The 27,999-nt window shown below is 40.1% G+C and overlaps 2 protein-coding genes across 4 annotated transcripts; one reads left to right on the top strand and one right to left on the bottom strand.

Moving 5' to 3' along the window:
• Position 1: 1 nt before the first annotated feature.
• On the top strand, positions 2-17,494 carry LOC115379493 (transmembrane protein 50B). Of its 2 annotated transcripts, none has more exons than XM_030080208.1 (7): positions 2-158; positions 1,323-1,578; positions 2,524-2,636; positions 3,759-3,826; positions 6,195-6,287; positions 14,093-14,150; positions 15,886-17,494. In XM_030080208.1, exons 2-7 carry the CDS (start codon positions 1,480-1,482, stop codon positions 15,929-15,931), a joined length of 477 nt encoding a protein of 158 aa, XP_029936068.1. In that variant the 5' UTR covers positions 2-158; positions 1,323-1,479; the 3' UTR covers positions 15,932-17,494. The 2 variants fall into 2 exon arrangements, with proteins under 2 accessions (XP_029936068.1, XP_029936069.1); XM_030080209.1 differs by lacking the exon at positions 2-158 and adding an exon at positions 666-701.
• A 740-nt stretch (positions 17,495-18,234) lies between these two features.
• On the bottom strand, positions 18,235-24,715 carry ifngr2 (interferon gamma receptor 2). Of its 2 annotated transcripts, none has more exons than XM_030080206.1 (7): positions 24,462-24,715; positions 23,796-23,907; positions 22,635-22,801; positions 22,280-22,434; positions 20,835-20,976; positions 20,511-20,650; positions 18,235-19,549 (listed from the first exon to the last, which is right to left on the bottom strand). In XM_030080206.1, exons 1-7 carry the CDS (start codon positions 24,514-24,516, stop codon positions 19,424-19,426), a joined length of 897 nt encoding a protein of 298 aa, XP_029936066.1. In that variant the 5' UTR covers positions 24,517-24,715; the 3' UTR covers positions 18,235-19,423. The 2 variants fall into 2 exon arrangements, with proteins under 2 accessions (XP_029936066.1, XP_029936067.1); XM_030080207.1 differs by having other exon boundaries at positions 22,280-22,425; positions 24,462-24,714.
• Between the last annotated feature and the right edge of the window lie 3,284 nt (positions 24,716-27,999).

Genomic DNA, 27,999 nt, shown 5'->3' with positions numbered 1-27,999 from the left:
CTCACCCAGTTCCATGGACTGTCTCCAGCTAAGGGAGGCTTCACTGGTTTGAGCCGAGGATTGTTATCACGCCCCCACACAGCACGCTGTGGTTGCAGCTAGCCAAGTAGCATCAAATGCTAAATGGAAACTGAAAGCAGCCTCTGCACACTGACAAGGTGAGCATAGCGTTATCTTCATTTACCTTGGCAAATTAGCACGAAGAAAAAATATATTGTGGAGTTGGTTGTATGCTGCACACGTTCATACAGGGACGTTTTGCGTAGTTTTAATTGACGTTAATGATATCAAAAAGCGAACCCTATTAGCTAACGTTACACGTTAGTTTGCTAGCTAATGTACAGAGCTAACCCAGGCTGCCATAGCTTTGTATCAAAACCCATGGACTCTGTGGTGCGATGACTTTTGCTCTTAGTCATTAGTATGACTCCCCAAAGTCTACACCGTTTAGTTAACGTTATTTTTTGGTGCTGTGTTCAACCTGAAAACCAGAAGCCATGCTTTATGCTAATGAACCTAGCTGTGCTACACTTGACCTACAAACCACAGTAATGAACAGTACCCAGTGTTTTGCCGTCTGGTCACCTCGGGGCTGACAAGTGTCCCTGTCACAGCTGATATAATGTATAATATATATGCTTACAGGGGTCTGGAGGTGGGATTTATGGATATGTTTAAGTCTACAGTTGTGCGCAAACGTGGTACATGTCGCTCACTCTTGCAACATTGAAGGGAAGTAACTTACTAACACCAAACTCCCTCTAAAAATGCGACAGTTATGGCTGACCTTGTTTATTTGCAGAGGTACAGTCCTGTTATAACATGACTTAAGTATTTTATTGGTTGATGAGAAGTCGTTCTTTAATTCGGCACACACATGACCAAGCAAGTAGCACAATAATGTAATAAAATGTTAATTGCTCACATTGCTCCCTACTGTTCACAGTAGCACTTACTGGTTGGGTGGAAGAAGTTTGTGGGGAAAAAGGCAAAGGTAGTATTATGTAGGTAAGAACTGATTGGTATATTTGATTTATATCTCCTGGAATATTATATTGAAACAATTAAGAAAAGGTCCAAGGTCAGGCTGTCCCAAGTGAGTAACTTTGCTGACAAGCTAGCCAAAAATAAAATGCTGAGGCAAACCAGGAGAGAATCATCCAGCTCAGCTCTCTGGAGCCCTCTTTTAAAAATGTTACAGGTCTAGACAGCTTTAGACTTGTTTTCGTGTCTGTGAAACCTGCCCAATATATATTGGATTGGTGGTTGTGTATGTTGGAAGAATGAAGTTGATGACATATGCTTTACTGTGTCCTCCACAGGCAACTTTGACAGAGCAATTGATCTCCTCAGTTGGAAGCAGAGCAGCCCACAGTCTGTGCAGAGGGGCAGGCGAAGCAGCTGCAGTCACAGAAGGTGCCAGGGGGAGGAGGACCAGTTCCGCTGTGAAGGATCAGAGGAGAAGGACGAGGGCTGCAGATGGCTGGCTTTCTGGATAACTTCCGCTGGCCGGAGTGTGAATGCATCGACTGGGGGGAGAGGAGGAATGCTGTAGCCTCTGTCGTTGCAGGGGTTTTGGTCAGTGGTCTAGGGAAAGAGTGTGTATGGTGCTACGCTTTACCTATTGCACAGTAGTGGTTTTTTTTTTTTTTTGTGTGTGTGTGACCGACTGACAGCTATGAGCTCTCCCAGTTGACAAGTCATTTTAAAAATTTTGAGTCAGGTACAGCCCCACTCTCATTATTCATCCATTCATCTTCATTGGGAGGACACTAATGCTTCAGGTCTTTTCTTCACAATACCCACATAAACACAAGATTGATACATACAGACAGGTACAGGCTAAAGCAACTTTTGGACTTTTTTTGAATGAACCTGGCGGGTTTCGACTGGTACCAACCAGGTCGAATTTGGGCTGACTTCAAACTCTGCACTGTGCAGAAAGATTGGCTGCTGCCTCGCTACTCGATTTACTCATTGAAATGCACACAGTAACCCCACAAAACGAGTACATGTAGTCACATCACTTTCACTAGAAGCATCTCATTAGTGTGATGGTGACATGATGCTTGTGGTGTAGACATGCTGCAAGCTGCCAGTTATGGAAAGATTCAGCATTTTACAGCACAGTTACCAGCCCATGATTTGCATGATATAAATTTTATGGCAATAACCTGTGGTAGAGGAAACACTGATTGTGTTTGCCTGTGTGTGTCCTTTTGCCCATTAAACAATATTTTCTCTCTCTCTTTCTTTCTCTCTCTCTCTCTCTCTCTCTCTCTCTCTCTCTCTCTCTCGTTGATGCTATGATTAAGTTGACCTTTTTAGAGCTGTGCCAATTTTCATCCTTGCTCTGTCTCTCACTATCTTTCTATCTCTTCCTATCTATCATTTTTAATCCCTCCCTCCCATCCCTTCCCCCATGGCAAAATGGAAAGGAGGACATGAAGTCAAATGAAGGACTAGTAGCTTACAAATTCAAACACTGTGAATGTAAACCTTGTAATGTTCTGTCTTTCCCAGTTCTTCACAGGCTGGTGGATCATGATTGATGCTGCGGTGATATACCCAACCCAGGAGCAGATGAACCATGCCTTCCACACATGTGGGGTCTTCTCCACCATAGCATTCTTCATGTAAGCACTGGTCGCTGTGGCTTGTAGATCGATGTCCATCTCTGTGTGCATCTGTCTGAGAGAGCGCATTTACGCTACAGACTTGAATATTAAACATATTTTACTTGTTGACAGAATGAATAACCATACTAAAAAAAAGCTGCTGGAACATCTTTCACAGTTTTTAACGTTTTGAATTCATTAGCTGAATTGATTCGTTGGTCAAGTTGGCTGCCTCATGTAAATTAAAATTTTATCCTGAAACAAAATTGTCAAAAAAATTCAAAGTGAGTCATTAGTTAGAACTCAGTTTATTGTAGATTTGGCATCATGAAAATGTTGGGCCATTAAAACCATTTTAATTTTTTAGTGATGGCGTCATTAGAAACCAGTTTCTCTTGCTTATCCACTGGACGTTTGATGGAAGAGAGTCATAAACATACAGTTCATACAGTCCATAAGTATTTGGACATTGACACAATATTCATATTTTTTTCAGGCTGTCATAGACTGCAAAGAATTTTAATCCAAATTTTGGATATAATCCTTATAAATATAGTTATGTATATTATGTATAGTTTGTCCAGTTTCTTGGGTGTCTGTAAAAAACTGGCTGTAATTCCTAATAAGTCAATAGTTGCTTGTGGTTTATGTTTATGTGAATATCTTGTGCTATATTCTTGTATTTCATATTGTATTTTTCTCTGCTGTATCTTGTTATTCTTTAGTTCTGTAGTGACCCACAAACCCATGATAATTTAAGCTCAGTTTGATTTATCTCACCGAGGTTGTAGGTTTTTTCCTGTTTGTAGACTTACCAGGTCATGTGTTTTCCCACACCCTTGAATAAAAAAGTTAGTTTGACTACAGTCAGATATCAGATCTACAGAGTTGGTCTTCAGAGAGATCAAATCCAAACTCAGTCAAACAATGGTCTACAAAATCACTTTCCAGTTCACTAAAGTGACACCGAATGCATCTAGTGACTTCACATAATGGAGTCATGACCCGCAGTTTTAACAAGGCAGTTGTCAGAGCAGTTACTAATGGCCACAATGTAGCATTGTTATCATGGGTAGTCTTGCTTTTAGACGGATTCCCTCCCTCTTTGTATCCTAACTCTGATTGTCTCTCAATTTTCAGGATCAATGCAGTTTCTAATGGCCAGGTGAGAGGGGACACATATGGAGAGGGCTGCCTTGGGAGAACAGGTGTGTTTCTTCTACTGTGTGTGTGTCTGTGCCTTGTTATTCATAAACACGAAATACAGTTTTGTTACTAGCATTAATGTTTTCTTTGTACTCCCACCCTTTTGACCCATTTGTGTATTGTGAAAGCAGTTCAGAAAAGCACACTTCAGTGCAAAAATGCCACCTCCTCTAGTCTCACAGCATATTGAATAAATTGTTGACTAATGAAAAATATGACATTATTACAAATCAATAGATGAAGTTACGGTCTCATTGGAAACAAGGTGAAAATGTTTAATGAGCCTGAGACTCGAACATTAGCTTTGCAGTTATTAGTTATGATGCTGGTTATGGATGTACTGTTTTCTAATGATGATGATGCACAACAGCATGGACATTTCACTCCACCTCTACCTGTATTGCATGTTGTAATGATTTATGAGTGTTTTCTTTAAAGATTTACTTTACAATTACTGAAAGCAGATACTCAAATCTTTAAATGTTTCCATGTGCACAGTAATAACACTGCAGCAAATATTGTGAGAAATTTAAGCAGCAAAACTAAAAACTGTAGTTATAAACTTGACAGGAGAGAGGAAACAGAATTAAGCTTTAGGCTTCTGAACTTATTTGTTTAGACCACTCAGGATTTTGTGAGGAGGACAACTGCTTTACTCCTAATTCCGCAGGTGTGCCTTGAGATTTAAATAATCAATGAATAATCAGTGATACGCTGCTGTGCCTCATGTGCACAGCTTCTCTCTTAATGGGGAGGCACAGTTACCATTTCTGCCCCAGGATGATTGCTGCAAGCATTTGATAAACCCAAAAAGAATTTTTTTCACCCACCTGAAACCCATCCAAATGTTAATTTTTATGACCCGAACTGCCTGATCTGTGGAGTATCCTCGGTGCCTGCACATATAACTGCAAACCGCACATCACTACAGTAAAGCAAATAATTAGTAATCCAGAGATAAAGTTACATTGTGCCCCAGGGTATTGCTCAATATTGGAAATTTGTGAAAATATGTTTAATATGCAGCCTGTGAATCACACACCGGCTTAGCAATTATTACAGTGGTTATGAAAGCCAGTTTCCATCTGATATGATTTGGTTTATCATGGCCAGCATTGTAGTTACAGCAGTAGGAGTGCATGATTGTTACTTCTTTCCCCTGCAATATACAGAACTGTGCAGGGAAGAATTATGGTTTTCTCTGCTGATCTGACATATCTGCCGAGATAAACAGCAGTAATGGGGCTCTGTCACGATATTCACAGCTGAAGTAAATTTATGAATTAGAAAAACTTACCTCTGCATAGGTATTCTGCACCACTATTGACACCTTTGACAGCAGCCATTTTGACAGTCTGATGACATGAATAAAGGTTCGGGTCTGTCTAAGTGTAGCAGAGCCTTTCCAGTGAAGCAGCATGAGCTATAGCAGAGAGATTGAGAGGCATTCAGAGGTTATCATTTGAAAATGCCACTGGTGTGTGTGCTTGGTTATTGATTCATCCACCAGAGATACATTTCCGAGCATTTGGCGCAAGATGGGATCATTTGACATCCTAGGGCAAAGTGAGGCACTAACATCACCATGGTTAATGGTCCCTGTAGAAACAACAGCAGGGGCAAGCAACAACTAAAAATAAAGCAGTATGACATAATGCCTGCCTTGGTGTCAGACTACCATGGGAGAAATCTTTTTTTTTTTTTTTTTAAATTTCCTCAATGACAGCTATTGTTATTTGTGTGCACAAAAGAAACTAATGTGGTCCTGGATTCAGTTGTGAAGTGTGTGCTGCTCAGTCTTCTTGTTGTTGAAAAAAATAATGTAGTCTAGTTCTGGCTTTAGACAGACACAGTGTAGACAGGAGACTGGAAAGACAAGGTAAAGTGAGGGGATGGGATGCAGCAAAGTACCTGGGCTGGAATCAACCCAGGCTGTTGTGGCTAAGTTAGCCTCAGTAGTATGCATTATGTGCGCTACACTGTGAGCCACTGGGTTGCCTCTCCAGTGAACACTTGTGATTGGATTTGTTGTTGTTGTTTGTGGTTCTTATTCCAACTGCCTGCCTGTCTGCTCCATCGCTTCATTCTCCTCACTCTTGTATTCCAAACAATGAAGCTGTAATTGTTTGTGCTTGGAAGTAAAAAAAAAAAAATTGCTCTGGACAGATGTTAATACCAGGTAGGAACAAGGCCGTAAATGAGCAGAGTCATCTAGTACCAGTTAAGTCTTTAAGACCTCTGAGATGGATGTTAAACCCAAGTGTGAACAGGCATCCCTCTGTATTGATGTGTATGTTTGTGATGTGTAGCAGTGAAGAGTAATTAGTAAGTGTTGTAATGCAAGTGATTAGCTTGTTTCTTTCCCTGCAGGAGCTCGTCTCTGGCTGTTCATCGGCTTCATGATGATGTTCGGCTCGCTCATCGCCTCCATCTGGATCCTGTTTGGTGGCTTTGTGGTGCCCAGTGAGTGTCAGACTCCATTTTGTTTTGTTTTTTCTTTCTTATTCCTCTTTTTTCTGTTTCTTTGTCACAGTCTCTCTGTGTCCCTCTCTGTATGTCTGTGTACTATATTTCTTCCTTTTCTTGATTTTATTTTCTAGCATAGATTCTTTGTTTGTCCACCCTTGCATATTTCTTGCTTGTTTTTATTTTTCAATTTCATTTAATGTTCTTCAGTAGTTTTTCTTTCACACACACACACACACACACACACACACACACACACACACACACCACCGCCACCACCACCACCACCACCCCCCCCCAAAGCAGTGCATCAGAGGCATAAGATAGAGAATCAGTGCTTTGAGAAAATAAGCTGTAATGAGAATCAGAAAGCCAGAATGCTCATTTTTAGCCCTGCTCATGACCTATAGAGATTGGTTTGGTTGGTTGGTCTTTTTACTCTTCAGGTCATGTGATCTGGAACTTTTGTTTCAGTTTTTGTTGGAAACAATGTTGGCAGGTTTGCTGTCCTCACATCAAATTGGGCTAGTTTGAAAGGGCGAAAGTAATACTTTGATTGGTTGTGTTTTATTTTCATCGATTATCTGTTTGATTGCAGAGAGTAAAATGTAAAAAATGGGTGTTTCATGAGTGGGTGTTGATCCTGGTGTTGAAAAGGTGGAAACCTGTAAGGACTGACACAGGCATGTTTCTCGCAGTGGAATGCAGTGGAGATTAGCGGTGTGGGTGGATGAATAAGGATGAAAGGAATGTTAGTTAATAGTGGTGGCAAATCGAGACAATATTGTTCCTGTGAAGGAGGCCATGGCATGCCATTCAAGTGTTTTAACCATTGATCATTTAGGATGTAAAATGAAAGAAACTTCCAATAAAGTACCTGTAGCACCTGAAGAGGATAAAACGTAAGTGTCTTAGAGTGTGGGAGAGAAGAGTGAGCAGTCTGTCCTGTAAGCATAGTGTTTTAAGATTATAACCTTGGCAATTATTACTGTGTGCCACTGGAGGCTTTTACCATGTGTTTATACAAAGAAAGCATTTAATAGGGAGTAGAGAAAGAGCAGAAAAGAGTACATCATCATCAAATCAGTACTCATAATGTTAGCATATTATTTAATCGTCATAACTGGGATCTGGGAGACCAGATCTTGTAACTACACTCCCACCCACTTGGTAGTGGTAACCATTTCAATGTTTGCCAACCGCCATTAAAAGTCAAAATGAGGAAGAGGAAGAGTAACAGAGCAGAGCTCACGTACAGAGGAGTGTGGTCGGTTTGTAAACACAGTGATGATAGCAAAAAAGAGAAATGTCACACTCCGATTTTTCAGAAGTGGGATTACAAAAAAAGCACCACTAACCAAGTTATGCAAGATCAAGCTCAACGTCAAATCAACCATTGAGATGCATTCGAGCGGGGGGAGGAAACCCTGAAACATGAAAACCTCCAATAAATTCAAGTGTGACAAGGAGCTGCCATTCTTTCTATTATACTAGTACTTACATTCAAAGCATCTAGTCCTAATTAGAGGGTAGAAAAATTGATAGTGCAGCTCTAAATACGACTACTTGCTCTACTTTGCAAACATTAGCAGAGAAGTGTACATTTTGTAGATTTTATGCTGGTATGGGTCCTTTCTAAGAAAATATAAATGTGTAAATATTTAAATTAATGCAAAATTACAAATCTCATTACAGCATTTGGTGTCCAATTTTGTGACCACAACTTGGTGAAAAAGGCATGGAACCTGGTTTAGGAATTAAAATAATTAGCAATAAAATTTCTCACTTCCTTTAAAACTCGATGACTAGATGACACTGATTTGTCCACACGGGCATAAATTGAGCTAACCTGTGCCTTATTTTATCTCTTCACTTACAAATGAACCAACCTGTCTGAAAAATGACTAATACTAAGGTGCTATAATGTAATGTTAATATAAGAATTAAATATATTGTCATACATTGTCTGATTCTAGGCATGGCAGTGTGACATACGGAATGAACATTTTCTGTCTCATGGGCTCATGATGTACACAGTACATGTTTTGTGGCATTTCAAAAACCTAGACTAAAAATTACAGGTTTTAGATCTTTATGTAGAGTGACTGCTTATTGCTTAGAGAAAATATTTATTTGAATTATTTTTTCTTTAGTTGAATTCATGACTTTGTCAGAAGTCAAGTGATTCATACTGCTGAGCCTCAAGTCCACGATTATATCAGACACATCCATCTTGACTGAAAGCGTGGTGTCAGTGTGCTGTGTTAATCATAGTCTAGTCCAGCTCTCAGAAGCTTAAAAAAGATCTTGGAAAAAATAGAGCCTGCTGAATGCCTGGTACAGAAGATGATGCTGTCATTATGTGTCACCTCTTGTCCAGAGTTGTCTGCATTGATCAAACAGCCAGGTTGACTCAATGAAATCCATCGACCACCATCACAGGTTCCCAATTTATCTGTATTGAAGAAGGGAGCTCTGGTGCAACCTGCTGTTTCTCCACAGTTCAGGCAATGGTCCTGTTAACGTTGAGGCTTGCTGCAGACTTTAGCTGGCTGGAACACACAACTGGTGTTTAACTGTCAGCAGCAAAAGTTAGTTGTTAGAGACACTGCTTTTATTGATGTCCTTGTTAGTTAATGGTAATCTGGCTAACTGGTGCCATATTTTCTGCTGCAGATGATTGAAGAAGCAGTCTTTGCTTCTTTGGGCACTGTTGTACAAAAGGATGTATATACATATATTTATAAATATATGTGTGGTTAATATTGGCTTTAGATAGCAGCTCTATATGGAAAAAAGGAAATCCAAAATAAAAGTAATGGAATCACATAGTCAGGCAGCCTTATGCTTGATGCACAATCATACCTTGCACATCCAGATATAGTGTTTCTGTGTTTGCATTTTCCCACACTGCAGTATTGCTGATATGGCCCCATGTCTGCCACAGTGCACTGACCTGTCAGGGTGTTTGGTGTATGATCGCCTTCATACCAGTGAGCTTGCTTGCTCACATAGGAGATTTTTTTCCAAGAGTTGTAGGAAAGACAACAAAGTAGGTGATGCTCATCATATCTAACCCTAACCCGTAATCAGAAAAAAGGCTCATTTGTGTCATTGCAAACACAAAAAATAAATTTCACGTATTTGACAGTATGGTTGGCAGTGCCTGTTTTGTCAAAGGTGGAAAAAATATCAATGAAGCAATGTCAGTCTGGCTTCAAATGAGCATTACCCCCCGCGGGCTGTTTTACAGCATCTACCTTCAAAATATAGTTATAGAGCCCGGCAGATGAAAGGAGCAGTAGGGCTTTAAATTGGATTCAGCTTGAGGCTCCTGTGCACTCTTCAGCTGCCCACTGATAGACTTCACACACAGACACAAAATTGAGAAAAATCTGAAGGCACACAGCATGAGAGTTGATTTGGCAACACACTGCTGTGCCATAGGAACCCATTCATACAATACCACCACTCTTTTGCTCACTCATTCAATTTGTCAGTGGGGAATGAGGGGCTTGAGTCAGAGGGACTTGATGTAAAAACATAACTTCTAACAGAATTGAACACAAAGGATTACATAATGTAAATAGAATACCTCACAAAGTACACTGCCACGATCCTCACTATAATGGAAAAACTTACAAAGTACTTAGGCTTTGCAGCTCTATAATTTGAAGTACATATGACACTGGGAGAAAGATGCTGCTAAAACAGCTCATTGAGCTTTTAATGGGACAGCACCGTCTCCCTGGTGGTAGGAATGAAGAGACTTCAGCAGCCGGGATTCTCAAACTTTTTCACGCCAGGGCCCACATATAGATGTGCAGTTATTCCTGAGAACCACCAATTATTTTGTGAGGTAAAATAAGGTTATCAAAAGGTAGCTGAGATTTCAGAACACTTATGGGTCATTCCCCATCATTTCATCAAATGGCCCATGCACTTGGGTCTCAAAAAAATTCTTCAAAATTCACCAGTTGTTCCTTATTTATCCAATAGGCACACTGTAAAATTTTAGTTTGCTCAGATGGATACTTTTTGAGATACGGCCAATTTAGTGAGGGGGCTATGTGTCGATTTTTGTGCGATTTTAGCGCGTCCTTCTTTTTCCTCCATTTTCAGGTGTCAATATCTCAGGAACTACACCAAATAGGAAACTAACATTTGGTACAATAAGACACCTCTACCTACTCTCTCAGAATATACAAAAACATCTGTCATACATCATAACTGGTAGGCATGCCAGCCCCTCAAAAATGAAAAAAAAATTACACGGGTTTTGTGGTCGACCATGTTTGGGCCTTCAGAAAACAACTTTGTATTTCCCAGGCAGGAATCTCGATGCCATCATGGCGTCTCATGTCACTACAGTGGCTACCAGTCAGGTCCAGAATCAATTTTAAAAAAACATCTGCTGGTTTTGAAGTCTCTGAACAGCCCCACACCTACATATTTTATCTGACATTCTTGTTCCACATGAGACAAATAAATGTCTTGGATCGTTTGGTGTAGGTCTTTCCCTATATTTGCTGATTCATTTTCCAGCCCTGTTTATTCCTATTTGCTCTTCCTCCATATCACAGTCTGCCACAACAGGTCCCTCTCCCTTTTGTGAATGCAACTATAAATCATGCTTATCTTCTGATATGGTGAAATACACAGGACAGGATCACAGCTCAAAGAAAAGGCTTCAGTCAAATTTGTGTCGTTGTTGGGAGGTGTCACTACACTTTGCCTGCTGATGGTTATTTTTCCCAGCCTTTTCAAACTTTTTTAAACACACATGTACTCAGATGCTTTTTCCACTGCACTAGTGTGCTGTACTGTACAAGTGCTGCATTTTTTCCATTGTACTGTTCATTGTTGCAGGATACAGTAAAACTGTGCTGATGCAGCACCTTATGTGTCTGATACCAGCTGGGTTTCAGTGTATGCTGACAGGTTTGTTATCAACTTGGAGATGGTACATTAGCACAGCAGATGGAAACAAACATAACGAAAGTGGAATTTCTCACTAGCTTTGCTTCCAGTGGATTTGGCATAAAATACATTGCTAATTTTAAACCACAGCAACGCAAAGCTGATCCCCTGTAACTTAAAGCATGCTCAACAGATTTGTCTGCACTCCTTGGTGTAGCTTTTCCTCCCTGGCTTTCTAGCAGCTCGCTATCAGATGTCACCATCTGTTTCCTTACACCCATAAACCCTTATGCTTTGGAGTTATTTCCTGTAGTTGGTTCAGATTATGTTCTCATCATAATGAATTGCACCGCACTTATCTGGGAAGACAACAGAGATGCATGTTCAGGCGTCTCAGTGCTGTTATTGGGTGCTAACCACATCATAGCATTGTTTTCATCTGCTTAAATGAGCTGAATTAAAGGGAGTAAACACTCCAGAGTTTGGCTGCATGCATTCAGACATACTTGATGTGAACATGCCCTTAGTGAACCGAACACAAGAGAATAAAAAAGGGCATAAACAGTGTTAATTTGGTCTGAAAAGTATTCTTTTAGCAGTAGAGTATTGTTAATCCCTAATAGTGACAGTGCAATAAAACAGGGCAAGAAGAGCAACAAGCAGGAGTTCCAGGCTTAAATTCATTTTGGCAAAGGGCATACTAATGTGTTTGTCATTATGATCAATACCCCAAAACCTTGAAACAGATCAAACAATAAGAACTGTCATCAGATAAAACAGCCATGTGCAGCCTGGAGTGGCTTCATAACCAGCTGATAGGGGCGGCGAATGACTTGTGTTTATTTGAGCTCTAAGGGCCTTATCTTGCGTCAGAGTCCCTAAACCCGTTATTTGGGGATGTAGCATTGCGTAAGAGGTGTTCCCCCGCAAAAGTTGCTATCATGCACACCTGCCTTTATCCCTAAAACACCTGCGCTACCCGTTACATTATGCATAGGCGGGGTTTGGGCGTTACGCCAGTTAAACCAATCAGTGTGCCAGGTGCCATTGCCTTTAAGAGCAGGCTGCGCTATCCCAAATCCTCAAACCGAAACCCGTGATGGAGAGAGGAAGGTCGCGATTTAGTACTATCTCTGCCATTTTCTCAGGGGTTCAACTGAGGCTAAAGCAAGGTGGCTTTTTATAGGCGAGTTAACTGGGGAGGTGGAGGTGCACACTGAAGCCGCCTGGGCGCGCTCTTGTAAAAGCCCAAATGGGATAGCGGGTGGTTCTGAGGACCCGCTATCCGCTTTCCCTAACGTGTGTGCTCAAGATAGCAATTGTAGGGAAAGCGCATAAACACGCCCACGGACACACCTCCAGGCGCAAATAACGGGGTCGGCATAATGTATAGAGGGTAGCGTGGGCGCAAGATACCGTTTAGGGATAGTGGAAGCTGCTAAATCCATAATTCACAGGTAGCGGGTAGTGGCAACGGGTAGTGCAGTGTGAAAGATAGAGCCGTAAAAGCCAGGTGAACTTTATATTGTAGTTGTGAGACAGGAAGTGTGCCATAATCACTCAACAATAACCCTAGACATCCAAGAGCTCAGGATCGATATCACAAATGTGAAATTGAGTGGTACTCCCAGTGAGCCTGGTTGAGAGAAATTAATGAACTTAAGTTCTGTTAAATAATCTGCTGTGGATGATGAATCTAGCACGTCACCAGCGATGATGTCGGCTCATCAGTAAGTAGGTTTTTTCTTTCTGCAGAAACTGACTGAGCAGGCAGACTGGTTGTCAGCAGCAGCCTGTAGCCGTGGTTAAGTGGCACCTAGACAGGGAGGGGACAGTGTTTGACGCTCACCACCCAGACCTATCAAGTCCATCTTGGATTCTGAAATAACCTTTTAGTTTGTGCTGTGCATACAGAGGAGCAGTGGGGTTGAGATTCTTGTCTAAAGGCTCCCTGTTACCAAGAATGCACCTGGCTAAAGTGTGTGTATGAAGTGCACAGGTAGCTTTGTTCAAATCTGGAAAATGAAACTTCATTTTATGGGACTGCATTTCATGGCTATGAAGATGGATGTGCTATTTCTATTTGCATATTTGAAATCACAGTTTCCTGTTTGAACACTGAGTAGCTGTACCTGGCATTTAAGGCAAAGCTAAGCCAAACCGTGTTGTTACAGTCCTTGAAAAGTGGCTATAAAATTGTGGGAGCCGGAGGCCGTCATCCCTTGGCTCCCGTGATCAGACTGCAGCTGGCAGTACTGATGTGCTCTACTTTCCTGCAGGGAGTTGAGCGAACCGCACAAGGGCCATTTAGTGGCAAAAGTGGGACTGACAGACAGAAGGCATGTCCCATGCTTGATTTCATGGAACCCACCGTGGGACTAATAAAGGAATATCTTATCTTATCTAGTGTTGCTGCATGAACATGCATGTGAGGAAGGTGAAATAGAAGAATAGAAACCGTGTAGTTTCAGTTTGCCTAGTTGTTGTTTCTAACTACACTTTCTTCAGTTCTTTTTGTTGCTGTTTGTAACATTACAAATGTCAACATGTCACAATATCATATTATATGATATGAAAAAATTACACAGGTATTATCTAAACAATATGATATGGTATCTGACTCATGTGCTGCAGCTTCTGGGAACAGCCTCCTGTAAGTCTGCCTGTCACACGTTGCAGTTAAACCTGCCTCAGCTCCTCATTCCAGTCTGCTGCTCCCAACGCCTGCTGGGCACAAAAGACTCAGATAATTGGACACTTTCTTTTCATCATGTCCTCCAAGGACTACCCCAGCTATTTACAGACACATGTGGCTGTTTCTCAGCAAAACAACTCCACTATCTACTACTGTTATTATTCTGTTTTGTCTCTTGTCTCCATAGAGAAGGAAGTGGCGCCAGGATTGGCAGTGTTCTTTCAGAACGCCTTCATCTTTTTCAGGTGAGGACAGCATGAAGCTTCATTCAGCTTGTTATGAATAGACAAACCACCTGACCTCCTGCCAAGCAGGGCTACACAATATTTACCCGAGAATTACTGTGAATCTGCCAGTTGCTGATTATGTAGCATTTTCTTCTTCAGCACTTGTTTACAAAAATGGCACAGGAGAGAGTTCAGATGCAGAAGATTCACACTTTGTCTTCACTTCAGTAAACAGATTTCCTGTCATTGAAAGCACCACAGCAGACATTTTTTCCACATTTAGTTGAGCTACCTATTATAATATATCAGAGTTATATGGTAAGTGCCCTCCTCAGTATCTGTGATTAAGAGACGCTTTTTCTATTCAGTTTTGTTTTGAAATTTGAGAGGTTCATTGATATGGCTGAACTTCCTGGCTGTTTACAAATAAATTATAGTATGATCACATATTGCATTTTATTACCTGTGCTTAACCAATAAAATAGATTGTGTCTTATGTTATTTTCACAAAAAAGCATTCATATATGATTTAGCGTAGAGATCAAACAATGTAAAAAAAGGAAAGTAGTTGCAAATGTTGTCTACAGTAAAGTAGACCAGCAATAATTGAGTAATAACTGCCTTGACTTAAGTCTGATTGAAAGTAAAGGCTACATTTTTTTAAGTCACTTATTCATAGCAAGGAGATTCAGGATGCAGGATATCATAAGCTCATTTAAAGAGTTTAGCTAAAACAAGACCATAACCAATAGCCAATAGTCTGTGTTATTGTGCATGTAAATATAAGGAAAACAGACCCTAAAGTACTTGACATTTGAAAAACAAATGAGCTTTTTGGTGATGCACCTTGCATGTTTGAGTCCTGAGTGTTTTTCTTCTTCCACTGGCCAAATGTAGATGACATGCCATCACATCAGGATGTTTCCTGTGTAACTATGAGGTTTGATGGCTAACCTTCAGCCATCTAAAAAATCTGAGATAAACATCTGGTTGTGGGTCGGACTCTGAAGCAAAGACTAAGGGTAACAACAAATTGTATAGTGACTAATAGTTTGAGGAGGCAGAGACTAGAGAGGCTGCAGCCGCAAGCAGCGTGTTTTGAGTACAGTGCATGAGGCTTACTTTTTCTCAAATGAAAACTTACCCTCTTGCCAATACATTAGCAGCTGTCACCCTCCAATCACACTTTGAAAAAATAGAAATTTTCAAGTAGTTTGAGTTTTTCCTGTATGATCTCTCCATTGACTTATCTACTAAAATGGACTAGAAGTCAAGTCAGTGTTATTTGTATAGCCCAATATCACAAATTACAAATTTGCCTCAATGAGCTTTACAGCAATACAACATTTCTCTGCCCTTAGAGCTAACATCAGATGAGGAACAAGATGTTGTGTGCACACAGGTTGCATAACACAGGCATCTCATCTTTTTTATTAAGAAACATGAATTTTCAAAAAAGTAGTATGGCAGTTTACCCCAAAGGAAACAACCCCCCACTTTGGGATAGTAAACTTTGCAAAAGCTCCCCTTCGAAAAATCCAACCAGTAAAAATGTCAACTGTGCAAGAACCATTTTTGATTAATAGTACAGAAGTGCAGTATCATACAGTGGAATTTTCCATCAAAAAACACTGATTGAATGGCCTTTTCTTTGTCATGGAAAATGGCATTGATTATGTGGACCTGTGCAGACCACTATGCCCTGCATGTTTTCTGAAGTAAGTCTTTTTACCTCTCTGTCTTCCCTCTGCAGCACTCTGATCTACAAGTTTGGCCGAACTGAAGATTTATGGGGCTAGAGGTTTCACGCTCAGCTTTACTCATTTATCCATTATCGTGCACAGTTGAAAAACATGTTTTGTAACCTGCTGTTTTAAAATTGAAATGCGTCACCCCACCTTCACCCCCAAAACACAGACAGAAGAATTGGTAGGATGTTTTATAAGCTGTTTTTAAATAGCAACCCATCAACCTCACTCCCAACATAGACACAAGCTGATAATGTGGCAAACAACAGACAGTGTCGTAGCTGTTTTTGCTTGTGCTCCATCTCTTTTCCAGTCCTTCCTGATTTATTAAATCATTGTTATCCAATTTCCCGTGAGATGAGCATGTGCTCCATTGATTATCAACTGAATTGCTGTTGCTTCAGTCATAACATTCCTTGTAGATGTGTTTTGACTGGGCACCATCATTCACCCTCAGCTGCACACATCTCAAGTCCTCATTCATAGCGTGCTCTTCTTGTGAAAATCATTTTTAAATTGTTTGAAAATGTATTTGTCTTAAATGAGGGAATTCATTTGTAGCCAGTTAGTTCAGTTCTGTTGCACGTTTGATGCATTTTTGTTCATTTCATCATTTGTGCAGGTGGAGATTTTGTGGGTTACAGTGCAATTAAACTGTAGTGTATCTCAAAGGGAAATGATTTTGTTAACCTTCTGCAGCTGCCCTGTTTTGTGTGCTTGCTTTTGAAATGCATCATTTCCAAGAGACAGGTTAATTTATTGATGTAGAAGTTATGATGTGGATGTGGACTAAAAGTAGGGGAGCACATACACCACATACACAGAGGGAACAAAGCTCTTGTTGCCATCTCCACCTTAGCTGCTCACTTTGTATTTTTATGTCAACAGTCGATACATGCACTGGATTATATAATCTTTTGAGTGATGAGAGTATTTCCTTTCGTATGTCCCATTTGTATTACGGTCAGTTTCCTGTTACTAGATGGGTCACTGTCGTTCTGCCTCAGGATGAACCGTTTTTTGCTAACTTGTAGCTCTGTCTTGTCTTCTTGTACTCTATTCCTGTTTAGGCTTATCTGTTGTTTTTACCAGAAAAGGGACATGTATCTTTTAAAATGAGATGTATTAAGAGATGATAGTGATTTTTTAGCAAGCTGTCTGTAGCAATTTGAAAGTATTTAACAAATATAGTGATTCGGTCAAATGGACTATAATGGCAGGAATTTAAGGACCTTCACTTGACTATCACACATTATACACTCAGCCTGGCTGCAACAGATAGATCAATTTGTCCTGTTGCATCTGAACACACCCAACTTCATGGACAGAATGACAATCTGATAGAAAGACCATGGTGTGAAAACAGCATTTGGGGTTTTAATATGAATTTTAACTACCACACATCCACAGCCCTACCTGACAACATTTTACTGACTCACTCAAGGAGAACACACAATCCAGTCCCATTTCTGTGGTTCCATCAGGGAGTGTTGGATAATACATGCGTACCCATTTAACTGTCTGAGAGTGTCTCCTGTGTAATGCCGCTCTTGGTAGCAGGACAGCAATGCTTTACCCTTTAATTTTGCTGAAAATGGGTCCCAAATGTTCCCCCTAAAAAAACTTCATTTCACATCCAGGCAGTAAACTGGAAGTCCTCCTAGCCAAATAATGTTTTTCCCCCAAAAGCATCGCATATGGCTGTAGGAAATGCATTTGTTATAAGCAGAATTTGACTCACATTAGTGCGTTTACACGTCTGGTATTAAGCCTAATGGCGTCTCATGTCATCCTGGTCCCATGTACCGTTTTGTTAGCTTGGTGAGAATCTTTCTCACTAGGCTCTTTCTGCAACATCCATGACAAAACGGACAAATGAACTGTAATCTGTCGGACCTGTGTGGACTTAACCAGCGGGCTCACCAAACAAATAACTTAAGCTGGCATCCAGTCCATGGACTTGAATGGCCTGTGTGTGAATGAAGTCATCGTGATGTTTGAGTGGGTGACAGACACACCTTGCAGAGACTTATTCTTCTCCATCTCCAAAAAGAAGCTGTTGAAATTTTGAGTGTCTGATTGATCTGCAAGTGTTTTGTAGTAGCGTTGTTCCAAATTGACTGCTTACTTGTATATACTTTACAATGACTGATGTTCAGATGTTGAATACCTGTCACGTAATCCACTGCAATTAAAAAAACAAAACAAAACATACAAATGCTACTGTGTGGGTGTCTTTATTAGAAAGTAACACAAGACTGGTTCATTCAGTAATCATGCGCAACATTTAAAGTGTCGGGGCAGTGCTGGGCAATATAGACAAAATCAAATATCTGACCGAATACCTCTATTAGTACATTCTAGTGTTGTCACAATAATACATCAATTTTGTTTTTGAGTATTCAAACAGGACCATTGGCATGTTTTGTTTTTTTTTTTTTTTAAAGGCATGACACTGTCTGTGCCAGTGCTTTGGAAAGGTATTTTTCTGTGTTAATGCTATGAGTGTCACTAAGCCGCAGTAATTCCAAAGAAACATTTTCAAAAGAGGAAGTAATGACAGAAAGCAAATGTGATTGTTTTTTTTCTTCTAAGAACAGTGCATATTACTGAACTAGCATGCTGAGTAGTTAGTACAGTAATACAAAAAAGAACCTCATTTACATAAGTGCATATTACAAAGTACGAATTAAAAAACAGCATTATTGTTGGCTCAAGGAAACAATTCATAAAGCAATTTTCTCTGAAACTAGTGTTAGCTAGACACACAAAGGAAGTCTTGATACAAAATTTTTAAAAGCACAAATTCTGTGCTGTAGCTTTAGGAATGATCCTTGGCACCCCCATTCACCCTCAAGCCCCTTTATGACTGGTGCATCCTCTGGTCTGAACTTAGACTGTAGGATAGAAAACCCCTTCACTTGGCTGTCTGTCTCGCTTGTGATAATCCCTGTACATCAATCACAGCAGGCATTCTGAACTGCCAAACTCACAAAAACTTAACAAGGGTGTTACAATAATTTAAGGAAGCTGGTGTTGTGGGCAAATAGGCACTACCTCAGTTTTTTGGCCTCACCTACAAATGGAGATATTGGCATAATGATTACATCTACTATGCACATCCATGAAAGGTGCACATGAGCCTCTTATTTTTGACCAGTGCTTTGTGGCACTTTTCCTTATTTGGCATGGCTAGAGAAGACCACCGTTTTTGGATTTGGTTGAAATACCACATGTGCAAACCTGCAGTGAAGTCTTTTCTCCCTTTCTTTTCCTTGCAGCTAACTACAATGAAGCACTGCTGTGATTAACATTTGAAAATTTCACTAGCGCTATGGGCGAAAATGTAACTAGGGGCTCATAAAATTGTATGGAGCTTGACAGCCCTACCAGTCTGGCAAGTGCTTTACATCCTTAAGGTGCACCCCTTTGCTGTGGAGCAGATTCAGGGTAGAACAGTCTGGAGGCTTGTCTCCGCCAATTCGATCCCCACAACAGCAAATGGACAGGACACAAAGAAGACCTGGTGAAGACGAGCTGCCATCACGCTCTCAGAGAGGAAGAGGGAGACTCTTCCTCTCTGAAAATGAAAGTTATCTCATCACAGCGCTCTTCACTGGGACTGCTGACAGAGATGGGATGGTGCTCCGGAAGTGGCTGAAGGATACACTGAAAGAGAGAAAAAACAAAAACAAAAACAGAGGGTTCAGTTTGTGAATGCATGAGCAAATCATCTTAATGTGGGCTGCTTGGCCACATTAGTAAATATGGTTAAGGCTCCACACTGACTGCTGACCAATTCACTTCCCACAAGACACTGGTACATCAATTTGTGTGAGCCTTAAAGGGGCAGTAAACTCACTTTTTCTGCTGTTAATATTAATTACAATTTTATAATGAAATAAATGTTGGTTGTTGAATTACTTTATCATTTGACTATTTTTATAGCATATTTTTTCTACATAAGAGTATATTTTCTATTTCTTTCTTTTTGCCATTGCAACAATCCCACATGGATGAGCAGTCTTTTGTCTTTAACGTATGGCTCTAAACAACTTAGGCCCAATGTATGTTGACCATTGGACAGGTAAGTTCAGGGGGTCCCTTTAAACATGCGTTCAAAATCAACCTTTTTAACTTAACTGAATTATCTGTCACAAAACAATAACCATTGATTATTTACTCTATTATTCTATTTTCAAATCTGTAAGCACTTTGTCATTCCTCTGTTGTACTTCTGTTTATCAATTTCTAATGCCTTTGTTTTGTTATTATTTTAAAGCACTTTGAGTCGAAGGTATTATATTAAAGATGCACTTTACAAAACTGAGCATCACTGAAGTGAGGATCAGTAAGGCAGGCAGATGATGAGAACCATGAAGACTTCCATGTAACAGCAAATTTTGTACTTATTCCACCTTTTCGTTTAGTTCAAATTGAGTCTAAAACAGAGGTGTCCAATCATGTGCCATGGAGGGCCAAGAGGTCTTGGTTGGAATAAAAACCTGCAGCCTCTTGGGCCTCCCTGGTCTAAAGGGACCTCAGTTTGATGCAATTTTACGTAGTGCACCTTTAAATAACTGCACTGGCCTACAGTGTGAGTGTCCTATCAGGCAGCAGATCCTCCTACCCGTGGCATTGTGTATGGAGGCTGCAGCCACCGTTTGATTCTCTCGCGCTCAAAGATGATGATGTATGAAAAGGCCACGATCACAATTACCAAGATGAGCGCTCCTGCTAAACCTGCTGCTATCTTGGTTTCTGTTGAATCTGAAAAAACAAAAAAAACAAAAACAAAAACTTAAGAGCTCAAATTCATGACCTCAAATTAATCTAATTAAAAAATATTATGACTTCTGAAACATAACATTTTTAATCCAGTGAACATGTCTAATGACGTTTTGACTAAGATGTGACAAACACATTTTTTCCATCAGCACCAACACAGTCTTACCTGAATGAGGGATGACCTCACACAGTCTACAGCTTGGGGGTCCCATGAATTTTTCGTGGACTGCAAACTGCACCTTGACACAGTAGCGCACCCCTTCCTCTAGATCTCTGATAACCACTGATGAAATGGAGCGTTCATATTCCTGTTTGGGGAGTGTATGAAGGGTGGATAACATTAATTCATGACAGGATTAGACTGTACATCAGGCTGACATTTTTCTTTCAATAAATATCAAATATCAGCTGAACAGTGTCCATGCCCACCAATATGATGGGGGTGAACCCCCCCAGATTTGATCCAAAAATCCCTACAAAATACCAGCATTACAAGGTTATGGAGCTATTAACCCTTGAAGAATTTTATTTGTTAATTACTGTTTCAGAGGCTTTTCCACCGTGACAAGAACAGAATTCTGGCAGGAAACAGTCTTTGAAATTGTTTTGTAAAAAAAAAAAATACTACCACAAAATACTACTGCTATCTGTTGACTTCTTCAGTCACAGTGTTATTACTGCCCCTGAAAAATATGCAATAGCCAAAATCTAGTAAACAAAAACCTCAATTGTTTTGATTAGAAATAAACAGAGCAGTTTCAGGAGGGCCTGCACACTAGTCGGTGCTCGGGCCGCAATCAGCCACAATGTCTGTGATCAGCTCCCACAGGTGACTGTAACAATAACAACAGAGCTTCTCTCACATGTGCACCTCTGGCACAAGACAAGTAATTGCTGAATTACGGGTTGATCAGCCCCCACAGATGTATTTATTATGATCATAATGTGCTGTGGGACAGTAAAATCGTACTTATTGCCCCTTCCACGTATTAGACTGCATGTTATGTGTAAAACGAGAAATAGCACCATACAAAAAAGTTTTCGAACACCCTTAAAATTTTACACAATCTCACAATCTCAAATATTATCATGAAATATTTGTGGAAAAATCTTTTTTGTGTTTCAAAAGGTGTGGCTGCATTAGACATATTCAAACAAATACAAATTATATTTTTTTGTTTATTGTTCACAAGAAAAACTAACAAAACTAAATTCTTGACAGTTTAATCTTTATCTTCAGGTGTGTTTCCTGCGTTAGGTTCCTTGTTTTAGCCATTTTTTTGTCTGAAGAACTTTCAGATGTGCTGACTTTATATAGACATGAAGCTTGGCAACAAAAATTGTGTCTTTTAATAAAAAGAACGACCTTCATCACTGGTACCAAAATGACCCAATACTCAAAATGTCTTATGTATTTTTATAGAACCAATCAATTTGAAGTTTTTAATGGCTTTTTTAGGATTTGTTTAGTATTTTGGCTGTGACTGTACTAAAAGAAATTGCACTTGAAGACCTAAGAGTGATTCTTAATGCAATATTTCACAAATGCATGGGGTGGCCGAAAACTTTTTTCCACCACTGTATGTTTGAGAGTTCCATGAGGATTCTCACCTGTAGTGACTCCCCGTCCTTGCCATAGAAAACAATTTGTTTAACATTGGCTGCATAATCTTCTACCAGGCTGTGATTACTGCTCAGATTCACAGTCAGGGACCCAGGCCGCGGGCTCAGCTGGACACTGGGGCTGCAGGAATCACCTAGAGGGCCTGAACAAATACAAGATGTGCAAACAAAATCAGCTTTCAACTACACCAATGTTTTTCCTGTTATATTGGAGGCAGAAGATTGCACACATGTTCACACCTCAGCACTCACAGACCTTGTCTGGGTCTGACCTCTGATATGGTAGTAAGCACGCAGCATGAGCACATTTATGCATATTGTCCAATTTCTATTGACTTCCTACCCTGCCTGCTGCAGGCTTCAAGCGGTTCAGAGGTCAGGCCATCTCTCTCTGCTCGAACCCGCAGCTCCACACAGCCATGCCTTGCTTCTGCCTTGACAGATGTGACATCGCAGGTGTTGAGCTGTGTCCTCACGCAGGCTGATACGTCATACTTGTAACTGTCGAAGCTGAGGAAGAGGAATAAAGATGGGTCACTCACAAGACGAAGACTAAACTGAAGCACAATCAGGTTGGGCCTTTAGATGGAGTTGCCTTTTCACACACAACAGGTGATTCTCTATGTCAGATGTGTTCACACCTACAGGAAATACTCTGTATGGTTAAGGTGAGGGGTGGTGCCTGGGGTTTTGGGGACACTGCACTGAATTAGAAAGAAGTTATTTAATATTTGTGCAGTTTCTGGTTTCGGTGTTGCACTTTTTAAACAGTGCCTATGCACTCACAGCTGGCTGTACAAAGAGACCAATGTTTATTATCCAGCTCAGGGGACGGCTTGTTTTGATGAAATTTAGGTTGTGGCTCGTTGTCTTCCTTATAATGGCAGGAAAGAGCCTTGTTTGTGTTTATACAAAATTTCGCTTATGAGTTACTGATCCAGCAAGTTCGAATGTGTGACTATATTTCTGACTTTCCTGAAATGTACCAGGGTAAAGCATGCAGGAGTCAGGACACACACCCACTTACTTGCTCGCTGTGCCTGCCCTGTTCGCACATGGGCTCAGCTGTGTGTGCTTTTGATATACTGTGTATACCACGGTATATGTATACTTAACCATATTTCATGAGGACCTAGAGCTCGAGACCCCTACTCTAAAAGGATTTCACATTTCCATCTAAGGATGCTAAATGATGCTTTTATCCACCTACCATTTTTCAAAATTTAAATCTTTTACAACAATATGTGAATATGACTAAACATCAGAAGACATATACTTGATCATATTTGAGCTTTACTGACTTGAGATGGCCCTTCAAACCCCAATATCTGAGAGCTTTACCTGAGGTTTACACCCTGATGAATAAAATTCAGTTAGGCAGCACCACATTACATGTAATGTTTTGGTCAAATTAACAATGATTATCAGTGTTTTTTAAATCATCCCTCTGGACAAGAAAGGAAAGAGACGGGAGATGAATGGAAGAGATTAGAGGTTTCCTCACCTGCGGGACTCAACCGTGTATGTGACATTTCTCTGATCTGGAGCAGGAGTCCATGTTAACAACACTGAGTCGATGTGGACTTCTTGTGGTGGTGGCAGATGTTCAGACCATACTGACACACATGACAATAGGTGGAACAGCAAGTAAGACAATGTGATAGGCAATTTTATGCACTGGTTGAGGCCATGGGTAGGTAAGCAGGTAGGTAGATAGATAATCTGGAATTCAATGAAATGGACAGTAGAGATGATACACTACCAAAATCCGTTTAAAATTCTGGCTATTTAATGATACTTTCCTTGTCAGCAAACTTACACCTCTCCTCAAAACTGACTTAAAGCCTTTCGAAGAAGTGTGTTTTCCACCCTTAATTTCGGCATACATCCAATATAACAAGTTACTCTCGTTTCGATAAAATGCCCATTTATTTTTGAGCTAACCATCGACGCAAGCCGCGAAAGGAGCTACGCTAGCGTTGTGCTAGGTTAAAAGCTCGAGCTAAAATTGAGATTGTACAGATATCAAGTGCTGCTTGGTGGATTAGCTACAAACCGAAATGATCACAGAACAGACTGAATCCATGAAATACTAACTCAACGCACACACACATTTCCCAAAAGCAGAGCCAGCTAAAAGAAGCTAGCGTTACATTATTAACCTTGGTACCTTGACTGAAAAGTTGAGCCCACAGCAAAACGGCAAGCATTTCGAGTAATGTCATTTCACATGGTGCAACGAATCCATGAGCAGATTTCAGACCATTTCTGCGACTAAAACACAGTTTTAGTATGAACGTGAACTCGATGCTACGACTGCTAAGCTAAACTAGAATGCCTCTCTCCCTCTCTCTCTCCAGACACTAGGCGAAACATTTCCGTAATGAGACCAAGCGTCTGCTTCCCGTACGTGCCTGTCCGTCGACCGCCCACGCAGTAAAGCCGACCGGAGCAAGAACAAGTATGAAACTCGGAGGAAGACGGACAGACAGAAAAAAAAGAAACAAAGAAAGAAACTTAATTAATTAAATAAATACTTAATTACTTAGTTAATTCGGTTTCGTGTGTTCACATCCTATGATTGTTGTGCTGTTGGTAGCTACACTCTCAGAAAATAAAGCCTTGCACCTTCCGGGGTCCGACGTCTTGTCAGTGGGCCAGTACTCGCTAAGCCGCTGCTTTTGTACCTTTGACTTCTAAAAATCTACAAAACTTATTTCATTTCAAGGCTACTCAGCCATAGCCAACATTTCAGTTCAAATCTTCCCATTCATTTGTTTACTTATTAATTCATTGTATTTGGCCTAACAAACACTGTCCACTGATATTGTACCTTAACATTTCAGAAAATGCATCTTGATACCTTTTACTGCCTGACCTTTTTGCTCTGAAAAAACTGCCTGTTAAATGGCATTTTATTATTATTATTAATATTTTGCGTGGAAGGAGGACTAGCAAATTGGGAATTTCATTCTACGGTCTCTCCTATTTTACATGTTTCTGACAGTGCACTGTACACACACACACACACACACACACACACACACACACACACACGCAATGACCAGGCAAAAAATGGAAAAATGAAATAACAAATTAGGCATTTTAGGCACAATAAAGCATCTTGAATCTTTTTACTGTGTTTCCTCTAGTTTTACTAGTTTCCCCATCAGACAATAGAGGCGAGGGAGAATGGGCCTTGACGAGGGGAATGCTGCTTCATTGCTCTTCACTGGCAGGATGCAACACTCACCATGTAACAATGCTTGACTGTGAATATGTCTCTTATCAACCAGTCCAAGCTGCCTCACTGGGCCTTTAGGTGATCACCAGGCACAGATGGAGGAGGGACTCAACCCAAATGAGAATTTGCACATTTACAACATAGTTTGACCCAATTTCCCCTTGGGGATAAATAAAATATCTCTGATTCTGTTTTGAGGACCATATTGACAATTTGAATTCACATTGAAAGGACTAGTCTGTGATTTCTCCAAGATAGTGGCTGCCCCTCCACTTGGTTTTGTTTTGGTCAGTGTCTCACTGTTAACTGACTTTAAACACACCTACCAATTGCAATTATGCCTTTTGTGGCAAATATGACAGCTTGCACTGGGGAAAAGTTAGGCAACATACCCAAAGCATGTTTATGTAAATGTATAAAAAGTTTTTTTTTTTTTTTTTTTTTTTTTTAGAAAGCAGGTATGGTCTGGGTAAAAAAAAAAAAAAAAGTAGTTAAAAGTTGGGGGGCTCACCAGACTGAGAATGGCTTGGAACATGCTCCTAGTGCTTGACACCTCACATAACTCCCATTCATCTATAATGGTAGGTTCAATGGGCCCAGTTACCCCATGTCTCTATGAAGATCAAAACATATTTTCTACGGTATATTGGGGAGACAGAGTGGTATTTTCTTAGTTTTGTAGAGGGCACGACCCCTAACCTAACCCTAAGATAGATAGATAGATAGATAGATAGATAGACAGACAGACTTTACTGATCCCAAATTGGGTTCTTGTGTTCCAGCAGCAGGTTGTCCAAACATCGCACAGGGACAATAGTAGACTACATTTTTTTTTTCCATTACAGAATCCTTTATTATCAGTGGTAGTGATCAAACATGGGACCGTAAGTGTGAATTAATAGTTTATATTGTGGGGTGGGTGTCACAATGTCTAATTAAGTATTTTTCTATGATGTTTTTCTGCTATTTTCTATGATGTTTTTCTTATGCTGTGTTTTCTGTGTTGTTTTTATGCTGTGTTCTGTATTTTTGTATTTATTTTTACTGTAAGGCGACCTTGAGTGCCATGAAAGGCGCCATAACAAATAAAATGTATTACACAAAATATTCCTCTCAACACTAGGAGAAATATTTATCTTTAGAAAAATGATTAAACACAAGTAACATAAAAAATAAGGTGGATCAATACAAAGAATATAAGAAAAAAAGAAAAACCTTTGCATACCCTATACAAGTAATATATATTTATAGAATATCTATAGACCTTTCATCTTTGAACCTTTGCATAGACTATATGTATAATGAAACATATCAATAGAATAAAATATAAACACATGTATACTCATAATGTACAATTTGAAGTATAATTTCCATGTGGAAGTGCATGATGCCCAGTGCTGTGTGGCAGAGACTGTCATCCAGTAAGTAAGTATACATGGAGATATAATTACACATACATATTACACAGTACATATTATAAACACATATACACATATCATTTCAGTGCAAAGCAAGTGATAATTACATCTGAGTGCAGCACCCTGGACTTGTAAATATGACATAATGCAAATTTGACATTTGCCCAAAGAACATCTATTGTATTAGCAACAAGCAAAGAGCCAGTGTTGCTAAATACAAATTGAATTATGTCTTCATTTATATTTATTAGTAACCTATCGTCCCTTATGAAAATAAGCAGTGTTATTTTCATCTAGAGAGCAGCCTGTGTTCCCAGTATTCCCAGGTAACAGACTACTACCCGCTAAGCCAGTAACAAAAGGGTTCCATCATCCAGCGCCTCATGTAAAACTGCAAACCTGATTTCCTGACATGGTGCTCTTGCCCTGACAGCGTTGCCCTGCTGAGTTAGGGTGACGGGAGCACATCTAAAATCTGGAAAGGAAATCTTTAACTGCAGTGGCTGGTGTCCTGCACAGACTAAAAGCTTATTTCCCTCGCCATCCTGCAGGAGTCTTAAGCGTGTTGGTGATGTCAAGCCTCTGCGAAATAAATTTAAAATCTCTGTGACTAGGCTTGCAAGTGAAGTGTGTGTGTCACAATGAGAAGAGCAACGAGGAGTGAAAGTGATTCCATCTCTACAGTCTCAAAAATTATTTGTCATACATCTTTTTTTTTTTTTTTTTCTTAATCCAGGCTGAATCTGGTGTCCTGCCTCTGACCTCATCTTGTCTGAAATGTTTCTGCCAAGGTATTGCAGCAACATCACTTGAGAGACATTAAGGCACCAGGAAAATATGTAGACAACTCTCTGACAAAGCCAGAATGAACACACCAGGCAGAGTAATGTAACATGCATAATGGAAATAAATAAAAAAAAAGAAACCATACTAAAGGACACATCTGCATTCCAACAGCAATTCCAGAAATAACATAGTAAAACAAGTAGTGAGATTTCATAGTATAAAAATGCTGGGTGGTAATGAGAGGTAAGTGAGAGCATGGC

The sequence above is a fragment of the Myripristis murdjan genome, chromosome 21 (assembly GCF_902150065.1).
Source record: "Myripristis murdjan chromosome 21, fMyrMur1.1, whole genome shotgun sequence".
NCBI lineage: Eukaryota > Metazoa > Chordata > Actinopteri > Holocentriformes > Holocentridae > Myripristis > Myripristis murdjan.
The sequence above is the reverse complement of the archived record's forward strand: the minus strand, read 5'-3'. Positions and strand labels throughout refer to the sequence as shown.